General features: G+C 39.7%; 1 protein-coding gene across 1 annotated transcript in view; it reads left to right on the top strand.

Annotated features, from left to right (window-relative positions):
- The window catches only part of ITGA2 (integrin subunit alpha 2), a 50,452-nt gene that overhangs the window by 17,496 nt on the left and 7,298 nt on the right, over positions 1–25,658 (top strand). The window contains exons 7-25 of the mRNA XM_009950732.2: positions 875–1,025; positions 1,946–2,111; positions 3,289–3,362; positions 4,774–4,912; positions 6,920–7,065; positions 7,783–7,926; positions 10,051–10,254; positions 11,033–11,169; positions 12,655–12,794; positions 13,772–13,920; positions 14,980–15,090; positions 15,681–15,763; positions 16,560–16,701; positions 19,204–19,296; positions 20,351–20,427; positions 20,526–20,609; positions 23,746–23,848; positions 24,691–24,801; positions 25,310–25,414. Coding sequence (XP_009949034.2) covers positions 875–1,025; positions 1,946–2,111; positions 3,289–3,362; positions 4,774–4,912; positions 6,920–7,065; positions 7,783–7,926; positions 10,051–10,254; positions 11,033–11,169; positions 12,655–12,794; positions 13,772–13,920; positions 14,980–15,090; positions 15,681–15,763; positions 16,560–16,701; positions 19,204–19,296; positions 20,351–20,427; positions 20,526–20,609; positions 23,746–23,848; positions 24,691–24,801; positions 25,310–25,414 — 2,359 coding nt within the window. The remainder of the gene's footprint in view (positions 1–874; positions 1,026–1,945; positions 2,112–3,288; positions 3,363–4,773; positions 4,913–6,919; positions 7,066–7,782; positions 7,927–10,050; positions 10,255–11,032; positions 11,170–12,654; positions 12,795–13,771; positions 13,921–14,979; positions 15,091–15,680; positions 15,764–16,559; positions 16,702–19,203; positions 19,297–20,350; positions 20,428–20,525; positions 20,610–23,745; positions 23,849–24,690; positions 24,802–25,309; positions 25,415–25,658) is intronic.

Here is a 25,658-nt window from a genome sequence, read left to right as displayed (position 1 = left end):
TATCTGGTACCCAACAGAACTGTTTGGGCTGTCACAGGTGTCTAAACACAACAGTACATTGAACACCACGGACAACCACTTAAGAAAGATACAAAACCATTGAAAGAAGTAAAGCTTATCCAGGGATTCAATGGGACCAGTAACATTAGTGTTTGCAGATCAGGCTTTGGTTGATTGCAGAAAAAAATAAAATCTCTTGTCTGTTGTCAGTTTGTCACTGCAGCACCAGCAGTATGAAAAATGGCAAAAACTTAAAACAATGTGCTATGACTCTGAATGCATCTACAAACTAGGTCTATTTCTCAATAGGAAGACGAGATTTTGCAGTTGAATCAAGGACAAGACTCTAGTCCAAAATACGTGCCGAATCAAATGGCCTTCAAAATTTTGTTTAGGAACAGACTCAGCCTTCAATGGAGTTGGTATTTGCAGTAGTTCTGAGAAACTATTATTAATACTCTTCCGCTTTTGTTTGAACTTAATGGAGCCAATTCCTGGCTACTTTGGTGTTATAAAACATTAATAGTTCTGACAAAAAAAAACCCACTTTTTATTTAGAAACATTTGTAGAAAAAAAAAATTGTTTTCCCTGGAACATACATTTTTATCAGAAATACTATCAAGTCCTACTTGGGTGGGTTTTTTTTTTCCTACTTCCTTGATTACATTTCTAATAGCTTCTTCTCAAAGCACTGCTTAAAGACCTATCAGCAGCATAACTGAAAATTCTTATTGCAGATTGCTAGCTAACATATAAAAAAGCACTACAGATGCACCTTGTTCCACGTCAGTGATGGACATATTCATTACAGTATATATACCAAATTCCATCCATTATAAATTGACATGTGATAAATCTAATATTTTATAACAGACAGTATGCCTTCTCACCTGAATCGGGAGGACGTCCGACAGCCACAAAAGTAATGGTTGTTGTGACAGATGGTGAATCACACGATGGCTCAAACTTGAAAACAGTGATAGGTAAATGCAATGAAGACAATATAACCAGATTCGGCATTGCTGTAAGTAATACTATAATTATATATATTATTCCCTCAGTTCAAGAAAGACAGGAAACTGCTTGAGAGAGTCCAGCACAGAGCCACAAAGACAGTTAAGGGGATGGAACATCTCCCTCATGATGAAAGGCTGAGGGAGCTGGGGCTCTTTAGCTTGGAGAAGAGGAGACTCGGGTGACCTCATTAATGTTTATAGGGCAAGTGTCAGGAGGATGGAGCCGGGCTCTTCTCAGTGATGGCCAACGACAGGACAAGGGGCAGTGGGTGCAAGCTGGAGCACAGGAGGTTCCACATTAACATAAGGAAAAACTTTTTCACTGTGAGGGCGATAGAGCACTGGAACAGGCTGCCCAGAGAGGTCGTGCAGTCTTCTTCTCTGGAGACATTCAAAACCCACCTGGAGGCATTCCTGTGTGACCTACTCTGGGTGGTCCTGCTCTGGCAGAGGGGTTGGACTAGACGATCTTCCGAGGTCTCTTCCAACCCCTAACATTCTGTGATGCTGTGATTTCAATTTTTGAAGGATCATTTGGTTGTGTATGTATAAAAGTGTATGTTCCATACATAAGCTGTATATAATGTGTACATTGTTATACTGGTGAGACCAAAACTAGGTGAAATTAATCTTTATGAACTAGTGAAATATTAGTGATCTTTAACTGGCTGAAAAAGCAAAACCAATGTTGCCTGAGCAACTTCAGTGGGTTTCTCATTTGCCTTGGTTTATACATTTTTCCTGTCTGAATGCTTCCTTGTATATGAATACAATCTGGTAAGCAATTTAGTAATATGAATGAAATATGAATGAAGGTTAACTTTTAAATTTTTTTAATATGTAGGCAATTTTCTGAAATAAAATGGAAGGAAATGGAGTAACACCGTTATTTCCTTGCTGCTTCTTCTTTTGTTCTTTTCTACCCAAGGTTTTGGGATACCTAATTAGACATGAACTTGATACTAAAAACTTAATTAAAGAAATCAAAGGAATCGCTAGTCATCCAACAGACAAGTATTTCTTTAATGTGTCATCTGAGGCTGCGCTACTGGAAGAAGCAGGAACACTTGGAGAGCGCATATTTAGTATAGAAGGTAAAATACGTGGTGTCTCTGAAAAACTAGATCAGATTCTCCCAGCTGATGAGCTGAAGATTTTATTGAGCTTCACCTTAGTGTAGTGCTGTGAAAATGAGGGGCAATTGGAGCTGTGGGCTGCTCCCCAGGAGGGCTCTTGTTTGCACAGGTGTTCCCCAGCTATCCACCTCTAATGAGCCTGAGCTTCAAGTTAGTTGCAGTTTGTGGGAAATATTCCCCAGTTGCTGAAAATTTCAGTCAAGTCATGGGTTTCAGGCACCCACTTGGGTTTGTCCGTATGCATCCAAATGTATTTGGGGCTATTACCAGTGGAGGAGTAAAGGTACCTTTATGTTTGTCAGATTCACCTGTGTGAATGCTAAGCAAGTGTAAATTTAAAAAGCAAATCAGAAGACTAGATCAGAACTGAAAGCAAACTATGTGATGCCTGACAGGCTCCTTCCCAAAAGCCAGTCTTTCAGTCAAATTTAGACCTTGCTTGGGAGACTTGTGACCTGCCCTCAGCCCTCTCTAAGAAGCTTTTCATGGCTGCAACCTTCCTGTCCTCAGGATGAAATCTTCCCTTCTCTTTCACCTCTGTCTATTCTTTACCAGGTGCATGCTGCTAATTAAGTCAAGGTGACTGGTTGAGCTCCCCCTCGGGTTTTGCTGAATACTCCTGTTGAATTCCCCTTACTCCAGTCCCATCCATCTAGCTTAGGAAATACCCCTGGATGTCACAGTAGTTTTTTAAGCCAACTACAACAGTTTTTATAAGTCCTATATGACAATGAACGTTCATATTCTATTTGAACATGGTGAATATACAGTTATTACAGCTCCTAATTTCAGTGTATTATTAGTGCTTCCTAGGAAACAGAGAGATTAGCCACAGTGACAAAACTGTGCAGACTAATTCAAGGCTCCTTTATCATCTTCTTCTGCCTTTTTTTTGGAAGAGAATTATAGCATCATGGCTCCATCTTATGAATTTGCCATTAAATTTTACAAATATTCTACAGTTTATCAGCTCTTGGATTTCTGTTGTTTGTAGATGTTGGAAATGCTTTAGCAGAATTGGTGGATTTGGAAAAAGTAACATACAGTCCCTATATAGCTACACTCAGAGGCAGCAAGATTGGATCTCTTGTGTGGTACTGAAGGGTTAACCGTATATGAATATTCGTTTTACCAGGTACAGATCAAGGTGATACATTCCAAATGGAAATGTCACAGGTGGGCTTCAGTGCTTATTACTCACAAAAAAAGGTATGTGAATTTAATTATTTAATGGTACAAATACATGTAATTACATAGGCATGAATGCTGAGAAGTGCAACAAAATAAGACTAATAAAACCAATTTTAAGATTTTTTTTTACAAGTAGGAGAATGTCAAATTATCCTCTTTTTTTTTTTTACTTCTAATTACTTCCAATAGATGGTGTATATATCTAACACGAAAAAATATACATTAATAAGTGAAGCTGAGTGACAGTTTTTCCTGTAATGATTCTGAGATGTGTTAATCCAATGATTTCAGTGATTTCTGAGTTCACATAGCATGAAAAATTCAATTGCTCCAAGTTAATATTTTGCAGTTGAATAACTGAGAAGAAACCATATTGCAAAGCCGATATATTTCTAGGCAGACACCAAGATATAAATAAATCAAGCCTGAAAAGAATACATTTAATATTTATAAGGTTAATAATACTTGTTCAAAGCATATTTCACTTAATTAGAAAGAATAATAAATCAGATATATTTTTCATGCTAATCAATTTTAAGTTTATCTTGACCAAATAGGTCCTCTTTGTAAAATTCCACTGTGGTCAAGCAGCTTTCAACTGAAAATACAGGAAGGCTCTTTCTCATAGCCCTTAAAGACGAATGAAATAATTTATAAAGTCCTCTGTATTTGCAAAAATGAAGTTTTAATTACCAAGCACCTGATGCAAGGAAATGGCAAAAATGAGAAAGATGTGGGGTTTCTCCAGGAAAATGACACATCCTATTTTATTGGAGTTTTCTATAACAGGATCTCAGTTTGGTAAAGAATTTTAATAATGTGAATAATCTAAAAGATATTTGTTTTCTGGATGCAAGTCTAAGATTAATTTTTTCTGTATTAAATATTCTGTATAATGAACTATATTAATGTGGAGTTTAGATTTAACTTTCTTTCAAGGACATGACCTTACTTTAACAATGAAATTTTTTATCTTTTTTTCATCAGCTTTTTTGTGCTGTTGTTGGCACTTTTGTTGTCAAAAAGGGGGCTCTGGCTTTTTCTTACCGTTTTATTTGTGTGATCCTCAATCTTCTGAGGATCTGAGTACATAAAAGCATAGACTTGGCAAGCCAAACCCCAGGTTGGACAGGCTTAGGAAATTATCAGTGTTTAAATAAATCCATTTTATCTCAAGTTGTAGTGCCCTGGGATCTAAAGCAGTCACTTACTCTCTTGCAGTAGAGGGGTGATAATCCCTCTTAATAGGGCAGTAAAGTCCTGCATGTAAGTGGTAACTATAAGCAGCTCCAGCCAATTACGTGCACTGATTAACTGTGATCACTGCTTTAAACACAGTGATGTAAGAAATCACATATGGTAACTTCAGCTTTGCTCACACTTTTTATAAAATAGGTGGTTCTAAAATGTCAATTTTTATTTTTCAAAGGATGTTCTGCTGCTGGGCGCTGTTGGGGCCTATGACTGGACTGGAACAGTAGTTCAGGAGTCTTCTGACAGGGTCACCACCTTTCCAAGCCATGTGTTTGAGAAGATTCTACAGGACAGGAATCATAGCTCTTATCTAGGTAAGGGGCTGAAAAACAAATCTGGACCTGTATTAAACCTTTATTAAGATACTAAAGAACTTGGAAAAGTCTGCTTTAGCTAGACACCTGTTAAGAACTGACCTGAGAATATGAGAAGAATTTTGCATCCAAAAAGATCTTATTTACCTGTCAACAGTTCATTGAATGAAATCTTTATTATGTTTTTAAAAATCTACTCACATCAATGTGGTAAGCTGAAAAAAATAAATAAATTAGGCTTTTTCACAGAGACATAAGAAATCATGGGATTTGAAAAGGCTGCTTAGCATATCATACGGATAATTACAGGTACCTTCCATTTTAATATTTGTATGTACTTCCCCAGTTACATGTCAATGAGAAATTGATTGATGCTGTCATTTCATCTATGCTCACTCTTTTCTTGACCTTTCACAGTTCAGTTTATAGTTTTAGAAATATTGCTGCAGTTTAACAGAGGTCTTATTTACAACCCCTATATACTTTCTGATGCATATTTTTGTTACCCAATAAAACCAGGCAGTTTGTGTTCTCAGTTCATTGAAATTTCTGCAAACCCGCAATACGCCTGCTCTGGCAATTCATCCCTCAATATGCTACTACATTAAGCACCTGTGACTTTCTTATCCCTGAAGTTATTTAATGCAATGTTATCTTTGCAAATAACACGCTCTTTTCCCTGTGGCTTAGCGTTACTTATTTCCAACACAATGAATAAATCTAAACCTAACCTAATGGGCAGCAGCTCTTTTGCTAGTGTGAGCTCTTCAGACTTTATATTCCTCTGTTCTCTACAATAATTCTTAAAAGGTGAGGTCACTTCCTTTCAGAACTTCTCCACAAGGCACTTTTAGAGTATTGGCCATAATCTTTTTGGAGCAAACCATGTTGTTGCCTTTTCTGTCCCTTCACTTGCCTTCCATCTCTTTCTCTCCCCTACTAAGAGCTCTCTGTACCAGCTGTCTCTCACCAGCTTGGGGGACCCCAAGCTAAAGGGCTGCTGGCACGTCACAACTTGCTAGATTGACCCATGTTCTGCACTCCACCCTCTCACTTCAAATGGCTGTATGCTGTATTAATTAGGAATGTATGGCCTTAACTTGCAGAATAAAATCTTGTTTTGTTGTTACTTGTTGAATTTCTAGTCTCCAGTGATGTTGTGACCATAGAAAAACAGTGTCTGAACACAAATTTGAATTAGACTAGTATATGTAATGACCAAGGCATAATCCTTTTAGACTATGTGCCTCACATTGACCTGCATATTCTACCCAATCACTGCAATTTTGTTATTAAGTTTAACAATAGCCTTTATAAAGGATGATTTTTGTTTTCTTCTGTTAAAATAAATTGCTGTAATTAAAGCACAGAAATGTAAAATATGTACTAATGCTAGATTTATAGTGCTAATACATATTTAAAGTATTTGCAGGTATTAAAAGATGTTTCTTGAAAGCAAATAATGTTAGAATAATGGGAATGAGGATAAAAATGTTCAAAGAAATTCAGTCAACTTAAGCCTTTTAGCTGACAAGCTATTAACGTAGCCTGTTATATTCAGCCAAAGCACTGGACTGTGGTTTGGTGAGCTGTGGGAAAATGCACTGCAAGCTTTGCAGAAGCTAGGTGTTCCTCCACAGTTTGAAGGCTGGCCTAAACATTCATCTCATGTTTCTATTTCTTCATTCCAAGGATATTCTTTACACTCTTTTTCCTATCTCCTTCACAAGCATGACATTTTTGTGGTCTCTGTTTTACTGAATAGGCTAAACTCTTGCCCGTGCTGTTCTGCAAACCTGCTTCAACTTGATCTGTGTGTCATTGATCTCTCCAAAAGACTACTCCAAATTTTATGCGTATGTGGCGGCTTAACTTCCCATTTGAAAGCATCATTCTCTGCCACTGACATACCAGATTGACTTGTTCTCTGTGCCTTTATAGATTACCAACTGACGGCTTGTAGTTAATGGTCTCTCACACATGTTAAATATTGCCTTTTCTCCCCAGGTTATTCTGTTGCTGTTCTCTCAACTCAGAGCTTTGTCTATTTTGTTGCTGGTGCACCAAGATCCAACTACACTGGCAGAGTAGTGGTTTACAATGTTGACAGCAATGGTAATATCGCAATTGTGCAGTCCCAGAGAGGCGAGCAGGCAAGTATATTTTGGTCATGAATCCAGATTTTGTTTTTATTGACACAGCAGTAAATTGCAATGCATTTGTTTTGAACGTTTCTTGCAATCCATTTAGATGCCACTTGAACGTTTCTCTATCACTAGACTATTTCAGTGAGGTTGACTGTAACTCTTACATACTATTTTAGGGAGTCATCCGATTAGTGGTGAAAGATAATATAGAAAGCTACTTAATGTATCATTCTGTCAACACTTCTGATTGGCAGAGACACAGTGAGCTCCACTCTGCCTGAGAAGTTGTGAAAGAGCTGGTGCCAAAATCTCTCAAAAGAGATTTGGAAGCTCATTCTCTTTTTGCCCACTTGGAAAAGAGCAATGTGTTTAGATGTTATTGGTTCTGTCTGTTTGTAAGATAAATATGAGTAAATCAGCGATTGGGTAGTTTCACATGCACAGTTTAATATAAACAAATATACCTCCCATAGTTTATTCTGTGTTTCCATTCTTATTGCTGAGTGGCAAAGCCCTAGCAGCAGCTACTGGGCAGAAACAGTGGACACATGGTAAGGATATGATTCTTCAAACATTGGAATTTTATATAATTTCGTTCCAATGGGCAGTTTCATTCATCAGTATCAGACTATTTCTGGGTGTAAGTTTTCCTGAGTCAGGTGCTGAAACATTATGCTTTACAAAATCCACATATAAATGTGACTTTCTTACTACTGATTTCAGATTGGTTCCTACTTCGGCAGTGTGGTGTGTTCAGTGGACGTTAACAGGGATTCTGTGACAGATGTGCTGCTTGTGGGTGCACCAATGTTTATGAACGACCTGAAGAAAGAAGAAGGGAGAGTATACATGTTTTCCATCACAAAGGTAAGAATGACATTGTAGCAAATCTGGAATCTGCTTCCTGCCTCTCCATCCACGAGAAGTGCTGATATTTTCATTTGCAGCTGGAGGGATTTACTGTTGTTCTCTGGACTACAGTTTTACCAAGGAAAAAGCAGTCCAAACTGCAATAGCACTTAATGACAGTGTTTGTTCTGTTACATCGGAGAGTGATCAGAAGAGCAATCCCCAGCCCCACAGCCAACTGCTGCAGCAGACTCGCTCAAGACAGCATTGCGTAGGGCTAGCTTCTTTCAAAGCAGACTGGCCACAGCATGCTAAAAAGCCTTTGGCCCAGGATCTTTTCAGGGCCTCTAAGTTACTATTTAGTGTATCTTTTTCAAAGTGATGGAAATATTGTGAGTGGTGTTTTTGTAATGAGAAACGGAGCATGTGGTTTTCCCAGGGTGTGGCCTAAGGGCAGGGGTAAATGGTGCCAAGCCTGCCTGGTTAGAGGACTGCGGATGGAGCCCTGCCCACTGCAATCTTGCCCATTCTGCTTTAGAGGAGCAGCTGCAAAATTTCCCCAGAACCACTTGTGCATGTAATCTGGGAATGTGCTAGCTGGAACAGACCGAAATGGAGTCAATAAGCAAGTTAATAGCTAAGCGCTATTAGTGACCAGGGGCCTGCTGCTCTAGGTGGCTCCCTGGTCCTGGCTTTAGGCACTGTACACAAATATAACACAAGGTTGACCATTTCCCTCAAAAATTAGCTTGAGGCTTTTCCTAATTAATTGTTTGCCATTTGATTTAGGCAAATCTGTTCAACACTGAACAGTACTCCCAAAACAGTTCCAAAAAGTGCTTTTCTACCAGTTTTCTGCATTGTTATGTGGACTTTCTTGCAGGATAATTGCTATTACTCATGTTGCCTCCTTTGTTCAGTGAAGCTATGTTATTTGACTGATGCTTGACGACTAACTGTGTTTTTTACTCAGACCTGTAGTAGGTGTTTTCAGAATCTCTGTATTAACAGTCCTGAAGCCTCTGGCACTTTTGAACAGTCTCTCAATCAATCATTGGATGTCTGGATATGCAAAGTAAATTAATACCTGCCATCCATCAGAGAAAACAGAACATGGCCTTTTAACTAGGTAAATTGCAAGCAACTAAATAGAAAGGACCATCCTCTTCAGCAGCAGTTCACAGTCAGATCATCCTGGAGCAAAAGCAAACTGTACCCTAAGGCAATTTCAATAGATGGAGGTGCTGAAAGCAGTACTGCTGGCAGGTGACATTGATCTGCGTGACTGGAATTAGACATGAAATATGGAAGAAAAGAAAATTAAAGGATTTCTTTTTCTTGTTTTGAAAACTGAATTGGAAGACTATCCTTACAACTTTTAGTCTTTGTCAAATATTAGGTTTCAAAGTTAAGAATAACAAAAGAATAATTTGGGTTTTTTTTGTTGTTGGGTTTTTTTAAAGAACTTGGATTTGTGCAACTTGTCCATGTTGCACAAATAATACTTTTCTAGTCATTTTTAATAACTAATGTGGCTGGTATTTCTAAAATTTTAAGCACAGTGTGATAACTGAGGTTAAAGTTGGAATGATATTTGCCAGAGTCTCGAATTTAAGCTAGTGTAAATGTGATGATTTAACTATAAAGATTTCCAGTCTTTCTTTCTCCATTGGCACTGGAGAGGTCAGAAGTTTAGCATTTGAACACATGTTTTTTGCATTACTTTAGTTAGGAAATTCCATTTCTGTTTCAAAGAACTATGTCCAGTTACATAATTTCCATTCCCTCTGCATAAAAACTGGTAATCCAAAACTGGAAACTGTACTTTTCAATGTATTGTGAAACTTTCAGAACAGTCAGATGAGGACAGTGAGAGTATTTAAGCTTCATACATATGGTTATATTTGCTGTTAGTGCTTTGCATAGCATGCTTTGATTTTGCTGTGTAATGCTTGCCAAGACTGAGACATAATGCAAACTGAATGGGCAATACAATGGGGAAGGAATTCAGGGTTGAGCAGTCCAAGGGGAATGTACTGGAAAACAGAAACAAAAACCAATGCACATAGATACTGGTCATATGTCTAATCTGGTGCAATGATAGCTGTGTTTTTTGTATTTCTTCTTTTTCCTTTTTTAAAGGGAATTTTGGATCAAAAAGAACTCTTGGAAGGTCCACAGGGGTCAGAAAACGCTCGCTTTGGATCAGCAATTGCAATGCTTGCAGACATCGATTTGGATGGCTTTAATGATGTTGTCATAGGTGCACCACTAGAAAACCAAAACTCCGGAGCAATTTACATTTACAATGGGTTTCAAAAGACTATACGTACCAAATATTCTCAGGTAAATAACTTTGTTGCATAATACTGTACTCAGTGCCTTTAGATCTGCCAGAGGAAAACAGAAGTATTTTATATCTTTTAATTGGCTACTGTTTCATCTTAAAGGAGTTCTGTTATTCTCATGGCTTATTTCAAGTTTTGTGCCTCTCCTTACTTCAGCTGTCAGCATGCCCAGGTTGACATGGTGCTTATAACTGAAGCATATAAAGGAAAACGACTGATAAGATGTCTGAGCCTCTCAAAACTTTTGATGCCTGCATATGAAGTCAGCTAATTTCCTGTACATTTTTGACACCCATTATTCAGGTTTTCAGGGCTGATGTACAGCAATGAAGAGTAGATAAACCCCAGCTCTGTAAATTATAAATATCTAGTATTAAAGGAAAAGACTTGCAAGAGTCTTTGCATATCCTATATGCTAATATAATGGTAATTTTACTGTTACTTTCCATGCAGGCTTTCTGGTTGCAAAAAGTATTTGTTAGAAGTCCTGTTAAGATTCCTATTCTTTGAGTTGCTCAATGTGAGATGGAAAAAGTTTCCAGTACGTACTAGCTGGCATGCAGTAGTCAGTTAGTTGATCTACTCCCAAGACAGAAAAATCTAGTCTATTGTCTGCTCCAACAGGGGATGAAAAAGTGCTTAAAAAGATCTGAGAAAACATCCACAAAAGCATTTTGTTTAAACAGGGAGTATCAGTGAAAATCTATTGCTTAGGCTGCTATCTACAGACTTAAGCATGCTTGTGGCAAATTCAGTAATCAAACTCTCTTTCCCAGAAAATTTTAGGATTGGATTCTGCTTTTGGACAACGGCTCCAATTCTTTGGAAGATCAGTAGATGGCCATAGAGACTTAGATGATGATGACATTACTGACGTATCAGTTGGTGCTGATGGAAATGTGGTTCTGCTATGGTTGGTAAACTCTTCTAAAAAGGAAGCGCTTAGTGATTCAGATGCAAGTTGAGCATTTAGTTAATTAAACAGCAAACCAAACAAAAAAGCTCTTTATTTCCATACGTTCAGAACTAACACACTTACTGCCTCATCGCTGCTATTGTAGCTATCTGAAAAACAGCATTAGACTAAACCTTTTTTAAGCATGTATCGCCAAACCATCAAAAGCCAAGGCAGTGTGGGATTAGAGCCAGGGCACGTGGGGGGGAAGCCAGGTGGCAGGGGCTGCCAGGAGAGACCTGTGCAGGGATGGGGAGGACCAGGAGACACCTCTGCCTGTTGCTGCTGTGCAAACACGTTGTCACAAGGGAAGGGGCAGCAGCAGGGAATGGGACTTATTTGAGAGTATTTGTCACACACAGCAGGTTGTACTCCAGTAGCCGCAGTATGATTTTGATAGCAGAGCCTGACACAGATGAAACCACTTCCCGCATAACCTGTGTGACCTTTACTGGCTGGTAGGCTGATATGGGGGAGACTTGTCCTGCAGGGAAGGACAGAGAACAGTGAGAGAGAGTTGGCACTTACTACTTCCAAGAAACACATCTTTTCTTATGTGTGGCCTTTGCCAGAGCAATCTGAGTACTTTCACAAAATAAAGAAGAAAGGCTTCACAGAACCCAAATCTTCTGTCTCCCTAAGTACTGTGTATTTTCCACTACTAGTTTGAGGAGCTATATTAAAATGCAGCTTGCTTTCCTATTTGTTGCCTGTCTTCTTGCCTGAGGCTCCCCATTGTAAGAAGAAAAGCATCACTGAATTGCTACTTATTTCATAATGAAACAAGACTATTAAAAATGAATGGTCAGTTTGGACCTTTGACCCACAATAGAACTGGTGCTGGTAGGAATTTCATTAAAGAAAATTATGCTCCTTGGAGTACCAGCATGTATTTAGAATTGATTAATGAAGACGCTAAATTTTCTTTCACTCTGGCATTTGGTCTGATTAATGAGTTTCACTTCTGATTAAAGTGTTTGTTTTCACATGCAGGATTCCTTTGAAACTGTTCTTCAAAACCTTGATGAAGATTTTTTTTTTCTGAAAAAATAAGATTATTAATTTAAATACCGAATTACCCTTCTTTTCCTTCACAGAGGAGCTCAGTAACTTCCCTAAAGGAGCAGAAGAAGGTTATTTACAGGGAAAACAGAAAAAGGGCTTCGTTCTCTGTTATCTCAAGGGAAGGATTAGAACATTAGGATAAATACATTGATTATCCATTAATTTGACATGATAAATTATTTATTGTCATTACTGAAAGCTACTGTATCAACAAATACACTGATAGGCAAAGAAAAATAATTTTGCTGGTACCATTAAAAATGCTTATATTGGTAACCTAAAAATCAATGTTACGTTTACAGATAGTAATAGGTAACAGCTTCTATGTTATCCAGTGCTCTTGAAAATCACACATAACCTTTGAAAAATATTTTTCAGGTCACAAAGCATTGCAAATGTGTCCATAATTGCCTCATTTAAACCTGAGAAAATCAGTCTGCTGAACAAGAACACAGAAATAACTGTTAAAATATGTTTTCAGGCTACATTTAGACCTGCGAGGAGAAACAATCAAGTGGGTAAGACTATTTCAATGACTTGTCTTAAATTAATTTCTTCAAAAGTCCATTATTCAAATGAGTAGTGGAAATTCTAAAGATACATTAGATTGAATGTCAAGAAAGGAAAAATCAGTATAGAACTTACATGCTTGAGAAAGTGTTTTTAAGACCTACTTTCATCACTGCCTCCATAATCTTTGAAAACTGAGGAATTAACTGTATAAAGGAGAGCTGTATCCTTGCTGTTCAACAAACCCTAGAAAATTTCATTAGCAAGAAGCTGACTTTTTTTCAACCTGCTGATTTCAACAGCAGACTTCACTTTCCTCCTCTCTTCAGGAAAAAAAAAAATATATTCATAGGCTCAGTGCAGATGTCAGTGGGGAGAAGCTCTTTTCAGAGGACAAGAGAGCACCAAACGCTTCTGAGACTTGCACTGGCCTCTTGTGAAGCTATTTCATTAAACATCATTGATAACACCAGTTGGACTGCTTCAGTGCTATGTGTAGTACCTTTAGGAACTCATGATTGTGAGATATAACATAATGGTGAACTTCCACAGCATATTAGTCATAGTATCAGGAGAAGACGACAGAAATTATTATGTGATTGAAGAGAAGATGCAGATTTTTTTATAGCGTCCTTGGAGTTCAGGAATATTTTTGCAAGGCCCCTTTATCTAGCATAATCCTGGCCCTGCTGACTGGCTTCTTGCCTGAGCTGCAGGCTCAGGCATCTGCAGTGGAGACTGGACTGATTGCCATTTAATGTGCTCTCTGTGGGAGACGTTATATCAGGATTTAAACCTGTTTGACTGCTCTGGAAAACACAAGAGAAAATCTTTTCATTTTGAGACTGCTCTGTGCTTAGCAAGATACAAAAAAGGTAAAATACTTGGCGTGGTTTGGAAAGCCTGGTCACACTAATGCTGAGTGTAGTAATGAGATCATGCGCAGTCATACTCAGCAAAAAATGTACTGTTATTCTTTTTGTAGCTATAAAGTACAATGCAACGTTGGATGCAGATCTCCAGTCCTCTAGAGTGACTTCTAGAGGATTGTTCAAAGAAAATAATGAAAGGTACATGCAGAGGGATCTTGTGGTACGTGATGAGAATTGTGTTCATGACATCTTCAGTGTACAGGTAAGTGCAACTGCAATATGTGCAATATGTGACAATAATGATCAGAGCAAGACACTGATGAATTTTATGTCTGCAAAATTAATTTCATGCATGGTGTACTCAATGATTTACGTTTCTCAAATACCTCAATATTTAATAAGATTCTGATTTCAAAGAAAGTAATAACTGTCAAATTCAGCATAGCTTTTTAGGATAGAAGAGGCAGTTCTTAATTATGTAATTCATCTCTGACATAGCACAAAGCCCATTGTCCATAGTTTCAATAGATTTTAATTTCCCTCTGAGTAGATTATTCTGTAAGAACTAAGATGTACATGCAAATGTTTTCTCTCAAACATGATTTCAGGCAGACTTCTGATGTACGCTAGCCCTAGATGTACACCTAGGAAAAAAATAAAAATAAGCAAGTCTCCATCTTTCTCTAGAACCAAAGACATAGCACAGACTTGAGAGTTGCTTTGAGACCCCTGGATGATGCTAGGTCAGGTAGAGGACTTTGATTCCTGCTTTGCTCTGCAATTCAAATGCCTTAGACTTGTTGATCACATTTAGTGCCACTGTGGAATGATGACCCATAGAGCTAGAAGAGTATTCATCCAGTATTAAGAAACAGAGGAGCCATGAGGTATATCATGTTTTAGTGTCACTCAGGCCCAGCTGCTCTTTGTGATGGTAAGGCAGAGTGGAACAGGAATTTGACTTCTGCAGCCAGGTGAGAATGAACGTCACCTGGTGTGGTAGCTTTTGAGGACCAGTTTCTGCAGCCACAGAGAATCTGTGTGTTCCTTAGCCCTAGAAGTGACTGTGATTAATTGGGTCTCCAGGAATCCTAAGGAAATAAGTTTTATCATGCAAATGGAACTAAAAGCTGTTTAGCAAGAGGAGCCCACACTAAGCAATCTCACAAAATTATTTCAGTCAAGAAATGAAGCTTTGTACTGTTATTCTTTTGTTTAGAGCAAATATGGTTTTACTAGGCAGTCAATTTACAACAGAATTACCAATTTTATCCTGTTTGCTGTGCTGGCAGCTATCATAACTCAACCACGTGTTTTATAGGAACCTTCCGATGCAGTGAATTCACTTAGTTTGCGCATTGACATTGGCCTTGCTAATCCTGGCTCCAGCCCTGTCCTTGATATATATTCTCCTGCATCTGTGGCCTATAGTGTAAGTATGCAGACTTAGTATCAATAAATGCATGGCTATACACATGTCCATAGTATGTGGCCCCCATAAACACCAAAGAAGCACATCCAAGTGAAAACTGGTGTAGTCTAGTTAAGTCACTGTGCTGAAAACAGGCACCTGGCGGGGTGTCCCCTGGTTCCTTTTATACCTTTGTCTGTATTGTGTGGGCTTGCTCACACACCCACATCAGCCATCATGGGACAACAAGCATGGTGGTTGAGCCATGTCACATGTTGATGTGAACTTCTAGTTGATGGCAAAGATGAACTATTTTAGGTTAGCGTATCCTACAATAAAAGAGTACATAAAAGAGAAGTAGAACCCCTTTGATTACATCACATTTTTGTGGGTTAACAATAACCTGCCTGCACCATTCTTATGGATCAGTTGACTTGTAGTGTTACTCAGTGTTAACCTTGTTCATGTGTCAGTTTTTATTACCCTTCAGAGGGATTTTCTTATCTGCAAACCTAGAATGTGCTTCACCTCAAAGATGTTTGCACTGTACTGTTTGCAGATAATTTTAAAGTTGAGTCCTGTCATTAAGGAAATGTTTTTGGTTTTCATAGATTCCTTTTATTAAAGACTGTGGTGAAGATGAACTTTGTATCTGTGATCTTGTTGTGAATGTTCAGCGGAAAGCAGATGATGGGTAAGAGCTGAATCAGTGGAATTGTTGGCGTCAGGTGTTAAGTTTTCACCAGTTGTTTTGTCTGTAGGCCTTGGATGAATTTCTAGATGACAATGCCTTTCTAGTTCAACATGTACTTAGAAATAGCAGGGATTAAAAAAAAAAGCAATAGCATTGCTGTCTAAATAACTAATCAAGGAAAAAGAGGTATGATAGGAACACAGAAATAGGGATCTTGTCAGTTTAGACAAACCCAAGTTTTGGTACCTTAGGGGTGAGGACACAGTGAGCGTTCAGAAGAATCGTGGCTGGCTTCCTGCTGTCAGGACAGGGAGCACACTGGGAGAGCAGGAGTGGCTGCAGCACCTGTCTTGGACCCTCCTGTGGGGAGCAGTGAAGATCCTGCAGCAGGTTGACCCACTGGGAAGCTGAGTTCAGCCATTTGGGCAGCACATATTCCAAGTCCATATGCAGATACATGCATACTTGTACAGTACATAGAGAGATGAGGCTGCCTCTTCCTGGAGCTGCCATCCAGGTCTGCTGCCTCTTTGCTTGAAAACTCAGTAAAGTGACTTTCACCATACATAATCAAGGTCCTGCACATTCAGAAGACACTAATCCTGTTTGGTTTTAAGAAACACCAGTACAGAGTTTCTTATGTCAAAGCATTTAGAAAGCAAAGTGTTTAAGTGAGTAGAATGTAAGAAATGTCTTGCTGTGCGTCTTATTTGTTGTTGGCTAAAGGCAATACATTGTCATGATCTGCAGCTGTTCAATACCTCTGTTTACAACTTTGGACTTTATTTTCCAACAGCAATCAGCAGTTTGTTGTCAGCAGCAAAAACAGAAGACTAACATTCAACGTGAAATTGAGAAATAAAAAGGAAAATGCATATAACACCAGAATCCAGGCTACATTTTCAGACAATTTGTTTTTTGCTTCATCGTCTTTACCGGTATGTGACACCAAACCTCATGATTTCTGTTATTGCCACTGATCATAGAATCATAGAACCATTAGGTTGGAATAGACCTCTGAGATCATCAAGTCCAACTGTTGACCTGATACCACCATGCCCACTAAACCATGTCCTGAGGTGCCACATCTACATGTTTTTTGAACACCTCCAGGGATGGTGACTCCACCACTTCCCTGGGCAGCCTGTTCCAATGTTTGACCACTCTTTCAGGAAAGAAATTTTTCCTAGTGTCCAATCTAAACCTCCCCTGGCAAAACTTTGAAGTCATTTCCTCTTGTCCTATCAGATGTTATTTGGGAGAAGAGCCCAAACCCCACCTTGCTACAACCTCCTTTAAGACAGCTGTAGAAGTGACAAGCTCTCCCCTCAGCCTCCTCTTCTCCAGGCTAAACAGCCCCAGTTCCCTCAGCCGCTCCTCACAAGACCTGTTCTCCACACCCTTCACCAGCTTCGTTGCCCTTCTCTGGACACGCTCCAGCACCTCAGTGTCCCTCTTGCAGTGAGGGGCCCAAAACTGCACACAGCATTCGAGGTGCGGCCTCACCAGTGCCGAGTACAGGGGCACGATCACCTCCCTGCTCCTGCTGGCCACACCATTTCTGATACGGGCCAGGATGCTGTTGGCCTTCTTGGCCACCTGGGCACACTGCTGGCTCATGTTCAGCTGGCTTATGTCAACCAGCACACCCAGGTCCTTTCCCGCTGGGCAGCTTTCCAGCCACTCCTCCCCAAGCCTGTAGCGCTGTGTGAGGTTGTTGTGACCCAAGCGCAGGACCCGGCACTTGGCCTGGTTGAACCTCATGGCATTGGCCTCAGCCCATCGATCCAGCCTGTCCAGGTCCCTCTGCAGAGCCTTCCTGCCCTTGAGCAGATCAACACTCCCACCCAATTTAGTGTCATCTGCAAATTTTTTCAAGGTTTTCAGTGAAATTTTTTTTTCTTTCTAGTAGTGCCTATACCAGGAAAGAATGTGTGTGCAAACCTCTCTCTTTTCCTGGATACCAGAATTAATCCCTTCAGCATATCAGTTTATTTAGGTCAAGGAGAGACACTGCCAACTCAGCACAAAAGTTGGCAACCTGTTGAGTTTGACCTCACCTCAGTATTTCAGTCATCTTTTCCTCACTTTAGGCCTTGGCACCCACATCTTCTGTTTGACTTCCAACAACATGCCTGAATGCAGTTGCTGTGCTACAGGGAATTTGTATTTGATAAATCAAGCATGCAGCATCAATGATGCAGCCTTCAAGCACAGACTTTGCATTTAGAAGTGCTCTTACTGCCAAGGCTGTGTGTTCCAGCTAGATAGTTAATCAGATTGAAATGATTGCTATACCAGAAGCTGCTCTTCCAATGAATTTTGTCTTAGGCAGGGGAAAAGAAAGGAATTATAAATACTATTTTGGGAATACAATAAATCTATAATCTCAACTGTTGCTCCCAAACAATTCATGAAGGATGAAATCCAGACTTCAAGTGCTTGGCTTATGTGGTCAGGCTGCTACTGGAGAGTTGCATGATAATCCTAGGGGTGAAATCCAGATCAATTCCTGTACTGGAGGGAGAGGAGGGATAGGAGCACTTATCACTGCTGGAGAGAAGCATTTTTCTGAACAACAAACTGGCAGAAATACTCCACACAGCACTGAGGGTACCCCTCTACCTCCCCATCCTGTTGTGCAGCAAAATTGATCATTCCACTCATGCCAAAAGACTGCAACAGAGCTCGAATTTTCTTTTGCTTTAAAAGCCCATTTGCTTAGAAGTACTTCGGCCTGCAAATGAAGCTTTTCACCAAAAATATGCTTGCTTCTCAGCATAAGCTGAGAATGTATGCATGTTGTGTTGTGGCGGGTGTGGTGGTGTAGCATAATTCATGAATGATAAGTGTCTGCTAAGGACGCTTGTAACAAAAGACAGCACACTTTAATAAATTCTTTTTAAAGTGTTGGTAACTGGCTATGGTCTATGAGCTTGTCTGTGATGTGGGATGATGACATGCTAAACACTCTGCAAAGTAGCAAATAAACCCTCATGTGTTGTAGATTTTCCTACAAAAAGTACGATAGAGTTCCCCTCTGCACATTAACTTCAACAGTGAGATTACTTAACTGGTTCTCAGGTTGCGTGTGTATGTTCGCAACAGTTCTGTAAAAATGCTGTAAAAAAGCCCTGTAGGAATTAATGCCGGAAGTGACCTGTACTACCTAGCCTGTATTCCTTCTTCCAAGCTCAGCACAAAATTCTGACAAGATCATTACAGCTCACAAGACTAGTCCTTGTCCCGCTTTTTTCCTGCCTTTCTCCTAGACTTACCTATGCCACACCCATCTACTGCATCTCTAGAAATTACAGCCATAACACATGTTTTTACAACTCCTTAGTGTAATACATGTCCTGTTGAAGATACAGACTGGGAACTTCCTCTCTGCTTTATCAAAACCTGATACTAAGATGACTTTTCTGTTTCCTCTGCAGAGTGATGGGACTGAAGTTTCGTGTCAGACAGGAACAGCACAAAGTACAGTCATTTGCCAAATGAACTATCCTGTTTTCAGAACAGGACAACAGGTACAGCTAACATGTTTAAATAACCTTAAATGATACCCAAAAGCTTTGTTGTTTTCCCCTAAATCTGCATTTATTGCTAGTGAGGATTTCTTAGATCTGACAACAGTTAACTTCCTTTTGGGTTTCAGAGCGATCAGAAGAAGCAAATGAAGGGCTAAACTTTTGTGACTCCTCACCAGATTAGAAGGAAAAAAAAAAAGCTCTTCAAGGACATTTGTCCCTACCCACAGCTTTCAAATGCTAAAGTAGCTTTCTAGCTCTTGGAGGGTGAGGGCTGGGAGCAGAAGCATAGCCTTTTGAGAACTGAGCACAATTCCCATCAAACCCTTCCTGCTGCGTGAATCTGGGGTAGCTTCCTTTCCTGCTCTGTGAATCTCATCTCTCCAAGAAAGCAGTATTCCTTTGAGAGGAGATGGGCAGCCCACACAGCCCTAGGATAGAATGTGTATCTTTTTTCTCATGTCTACCATAAATCTCAGAATATCCATGGTTTAATGGAACATAATCTCTTATTCCTCAAAAGCAGAACAGAAATAGGCTTCCAGTCTCTAACAAAATCAACTGCAGCAATAAGAAACTTTCTAGAAATAATAGAAACATGACGTTCTGTGGCAGAGGGAGCAAAATCAAAAAAATTAGTTACATACAAAAAGTTAAGTTTGTTCTGAATTTTGAATAGTATTGGTAAGAGTGGACCTGTTGGAATGAATGGAAGAAAAGAATTAATACAAAGCTTGTGTTAGCCCTAATGTTTAAAAGCATATAATTGAAGCAATCTTGAACAGGTTTTGATGCAGCTTGTAGCTAGTTATACACCATTTAAAAATATAAATAGCGCATGTCTATATAACAATGCCAATTTGTAGGGTAAACCAAGAACAAAGCAGTTCTGGAGTATCAGAAATTACTGAAATACTACACAGAAATTGGTGAATTCAGATACAGAGGGCAATTCTAGATTGTTGCACATATGAATAATTACATTGCTATTGGGAAGTCCTTTGGATGTTGTACCATCAATTTACTTACTGTGTGTTCCTCACCTCTTCCATAGGTATCCTTTGATATTAGCTTTGATTTTAACATGAAAAATCTTCAGAATGTGGCAGTTCTAAGTTTTTGGGCATTGAGGTAAAGTATGTAATTGTACCAAAGCAAGTTAGGTATTAATCCCTTATTTGTATAAAATAGTATTATAACACCTGACTTAAATGTGTTTTGATGAACAGTGAAAGTAAGGAAGATCAAGAATTGGACAATCATGTCAGCTTATCAATTCCTTTGCGATATGATGCAGAAATTCACTTCACAAGGTATGCTGAATAATGTATTGCCATGGCATTTGAATATAGTGACAGTCTTGAAAGGCCACTGAAATGATAGTGAAACTGTTTTCATTTTGGAAGTAATAAAAATTCCCACTTCATCAACAGTAGCAGAATTTTATGTTCTTCCAATAATCTTACATGTAAGAAATTAGGGATGTGTAGTAAAAATTGTGGATCCATGTTTACCTCTGCACGATGGTTACAGATGCTCACGTGAATGGAAGTGGTATAAAAATCAAGGCTGATCCTCTGGGCTCTCAGCAAAAGCAGGGGGGTGGGGGGAGGGAGGGAATAACTATGGACATACCTGCTAAACTTGGACCAAAAATACAAACTCTTGTTAGCAGTTTGGGGTAATAGTTTAAACTAAAACCTGCGGTGGCACATGGTAGATTCCCCCTTGCTGCAGCTCCATTGGCATCGGGGGCAGCACACCCCGCTTTCCTACACGCCCGCTCAGAGACTCTGGGTTACACCTACCCCTTCTCTCCTGGTGTCAGCCCTTTTCCCTCTCCGCAGAAGGCAGGTCAGTGCTGTTGAAAGAGCAATCCTTTACCCTGGAAGGGCAGTTTGAAGGAGAGACAGCTGGATGAGCAGGGTGAGAGATACAGACAAAAATCCCTTGAAGACTGATCATCATATCATATGCCCATGAAACCTCCTGTCTTCAGCCCTGGAAATCCCTGGTCATTTGGGATGCACTGAAATGCTAGTTAGTCCGTTACCGTTCCAAACACAAATTATTTCAGTTACAGTTGAACTTAAATTAGAATGGAAACAAAAATTCACTCGTTTGACTCATGGATCAAGATAGAATGTTTTACTTTTCATCAAAGAAGAAATTTGTTTATCTTTCCCAATTACTGAATTTCTAGGATAAATTACATGTAGTTACATTTGATGCACTTGGTCACCAATGCTTGGTGAAAAAATGCTTTTGCATTCCAAAACCTGTAAACATAAACTGAACTCACAGAAAATAAATAGTAATTATTCAAAGAATGACAGAAATTTGAAAAAGAGGAAGCTGCTTAAAAATGGACAGCAACGACGACTCCAGGAAACAAATATCCAAAGATCACTATAACTACAAGAACTGTTGGCTGCGTAGGATGACCTGAGCTGGAATAAGGACCACAGTACAGAGGATTAGTTTAATAACCTGCTTTGCAGCAGCAGGTTCAGAATATTCAGAGGCTCTGCAGTCACTGAGGCTAGGTGCACCAATTCTGCAGTCACGCAGATTTTTTCAGATTATTTTAATTGCAGAGAAGCATTTGAGTCAGTGATGCAAGTTCTTTCAGCTCCCTGAGAAAGCTGCATAAGACTTCAGCAAAAGCAGAGCATGTTAGTAATGTCAGCAGTGGCACAGAGGTTACAGGAGCATCCGACTAGGGGGCTAGCACAGCAACTTAAGCAGGCTCCTAGGAAACTGAGGTGGTGCAAACTTGAATCAGCAAATTTAAATAGCTGAGAAACATGAACAGAAACTCAGTGCCTCAGAAAAGTCCTGGCATGGAGTCTATAGAAGAACTACTCAAGGAAAAACAAGAGGTTTGAATTCAGATGCATCTCCCAAGTATGAGACAATGCAATTTCATATGCAAGTCAAGGCATGAAGGAATTCCTACTGCCAGAACAGGATTAGTTATTCTTGGAGATTAATCAATTTAAAAGAACTAAAGGAAGCAGATATTAAGCCAAGGTACAATTTTAAATGCTTCCCTTGGAGTTAGCTCATTTTTACACCCTTCCACTTAGGAAATGTCTATCTGGAGATAGTTTCTTCTTGAGGAAAGTAATACAGCTGAGGAGCAACCTCTTAAAATACAAGGCTTGAGAAAAAAAAGTGTTGTCTTGCTGAAGTGAAGGCTTTCTAGGGAAAAATCTCCTAATCTCAGTTTCCAGGAAAAGAGGTGGGAATCAGATTTACCAGTGACTCCTGCAAGGACAAGGAAGCTGATGGCTGTGCATCCTGGAAGGACTGGAGGCTTGAGCAATAAGGAAGCAGAAAATGCATCACATGAGTTTTTCCAGGGGTTCTTGTGAGGAGGCCTTTCAAGGAAAGGGCCCATGGGAGGAAGTATGGAGACTTCTAAAGAATCCACAATGCAGCATGGAGGAGCACAACTGATTATTAGGAAGCACCTCTGTGGGACTGCACATGTTAATTTGGGATTGTACACACAGATGTTACCCAGATTAAATGAGGAAAGTGGCACCGGTAAAGAGGATGGATTTGCACCTTGTGCCACAGGAAGAGCTGATGTAGGAATCATGATAGCTGCTGCTCCTTGTTAACTCACTCCCTAGCTTACTTTTTGACTGCTCAAATTAGCCTCCTAATGAAAGTTAATGATGAAGAGTGGACACATTTTTGGGATGGTTCAGCAGAGGAGCCACTCAAGGGTAGCACATGGATGCAATGCACTACGCACGGATGCTTTTGTTGTCTCTGAGCATGGCCCCAGCTTGCTGAGCACCTTGAGCATCGACGGGCCCTCACACCATGCCCTTCCATCACACACCTCTAACCTCACGCTGTGGTGGGCTGTAACTACCCTCATGTTCCTTTACAAATTTTGAATTTTGACAGCCGTAAATACAAAAGAAAGTGGCCCAGAGGAGACTGAGGGCTACATATGTACCATCCACACAAGCAGGGTGGTGTGTGTGTTTCCACACCCAGGCAGGGTGGAAATAAGCCTGCCTGTGGTCTATGGCATTAGGGCCCAGGATCTTCCTAGGAGTCTGATGGCATTTGCTGTTAAACATGTATCAAAGAGAACCATCAGGGGGCCCCTTCTGAGGAAGGAGATCATGGTAAGGCTAAAAAGTCGCAGTTTTAGCCCAAGAGAGGAGTTTGCAGTATGGCACTGAAACACCATGGAGTGCAGGAGGCTGTCTCACACAGCCCTCCCATCTTAACTTCACATGCTTGCTGCACCTCCGGGCTTCCGTATACCATGTATTTTCTTAACCAACTTTGCAAAATTCAAACAGCAGTACAAGTGACTGATTTTTTCCTCTGACTGTACTTCTTACCTGTTTCACAAAGGCTAACGTATGTTTTCAAAGCAGCTGCCAAATTGAAATACATTGTTTTATGGTTGTTAACTAGGCTTGCCAACATCAACTTTTATGAAGTATACTCTGGTCATAACATTCCTTCCACTGTGAATAACTTTGAAGACATTGGCCCCACATTCAACTTCTCAGTTAAGGTAAATGTTTCTGGTTCTGGTTCAAGAAGCTGCTTTACCTCCTCCTGTAGCCTGATCTGAAAACATAGTTGAAAAAGACATTCCTGATTTCATTGTCTGATTTTGATGCTTTTGAATCAGTCAAGTAAGAAAAAAGAAATTGGAAATAGCTGAGGGATAAATGCTTACATTCTTTATGAGGTTAAGGATGAAATTTGCACTTACTGCACGGGTGGAATGGGGGAGGGATTGGTCCTGCACTGTTTACGTATTTAGAAACTGGTTAATGCTTAACTTTAGGCCACCATAGACTGCTTTTTCACAGAGCGTATTTGTCTTCTGCCAACTTGATAAAGGAAAACAAGTATTTGCAGGCTTGGACTTTGCAACTTGAAGTTTGGCAAGGGTTAAGTGCTCAAACCAGATGCAAGAACTAGCCAGATCACAGCATTTATTATGTAACTCAGAAAAACTTAAATCCAAACATGCAACATGGCAGAAACTTAAATTATGTTCCATTTACATTACTGTAACTGCTACTCCAAGGGACTAAGTAACAGGCCTATTGGCTGTGGCAGAATATTTGCTTTTCAAAACATATGTCATGCAATTAATACCAGTTTTGCCAAGGAAACAGACAGGGACCTGAAGCTATACAGTACACTTTATAGTATAGTATAGTATGCTTTACTATAGGCATAATGTAATTACTACCTTAGTAAGTGTCAGAGTACAAAAAACATTGATGCAAAAGGAGTATAGTTCTTTCACACTCATCCATGATTTCTGATTTTCTTGCTATAGCAAAGAATTTATGCATAAGTACAGCTACCTGAATTAATTGTGAGTTATTTGCTTTGCAGGTAACAACAGGAAGTATTCCAGTAAAGATGGCATCTGTAAACATCTATCTTCCAGAACAGACCAACAAAGATAACCCACTGATGTACATAACTGCGGTCACCACAGATCAGGTGAAGAACTGAACTACATAAACTGCTGTGTTTTAGGGGTTAATGAGTACCATGAACAGTTATTTCCCTCATAGCGTGGTTGAAATTCAGAGAATCTATGCCCTTTCTCCTTGTCCCTTCCTCATAAAGGGAAGTGGAGGACCACAATGTCAGCAGGACACTCTGGCAGATGTAGATTATCTTTAGGGTCCATGGCTGACTTTTCGTACGATTCTGGAACTCTTCCGCTAGGTTCCTCTTCAAGTTCCTGGGAAAGGTATAGTAAAAATGGAATTTTTAGACCAGGACAAACACCTCAGGTCAATCTAGGGTAAAAAAATTACCGTAAGAGCCACTTAATTCTGACCAAAACCACACAGTCTCTTAGTTTCCTGAAGTATCCAGTGTTATGTAATTCACAAGCTATTCTTTCACAGTCACCATCTCATCCCAGAAATATATATTGTTATGAAGACTATAAAATCCTGAGTATGATGTCATCCAGTTTAATTTCTGTGATCTTTCCTAGGCCAGAGGCGTTACTTGTCAAGCTCAGATAAATCCACTTCAAATAGGGAAAAGACCTTATTCTGCGTCCTTCACAAAAGAGAACTTCAGAGCTTCCAAAGAACTGGTGAGTAAGACTAAGGGCTGCAGTACCACAGGACAGGCATGCAGAGCGGATCCTTAGGAGCACACTGCTTTACCTGTGGGGACAGCCGTGGTGTGGGTGGCATTTCTCATTCACAATGCAGGAGTGCAGCCTATGGATGCTCCCACATATACTACATCTGCTTTAGATAGAAAGAAAGGTGCATGTTCTTCATGGCCTACAAACACTTAATTTGAATGCACAGAATGGCAAAGGCAAGGGCAAA

This window comes from Leptosomus discolor, chromosome Z, assembly GCF_034619465.1.
Source record: "Leptosomus discolor isolate bLepDis1 chromosome Z, bLepDis1.hap2, whole genome shotgun sequence".
Classification (NCBI taxonomy): domain Eukaryota; kingdom Metazoa; phylum Chordata; class Aves; order Leptosomiformes; family Leptosomidae; genus Leptosomus; species Leptosomus discolor.
This window is presented reverse-complemented; position numbering and strand designations above follow the sequence as displayed.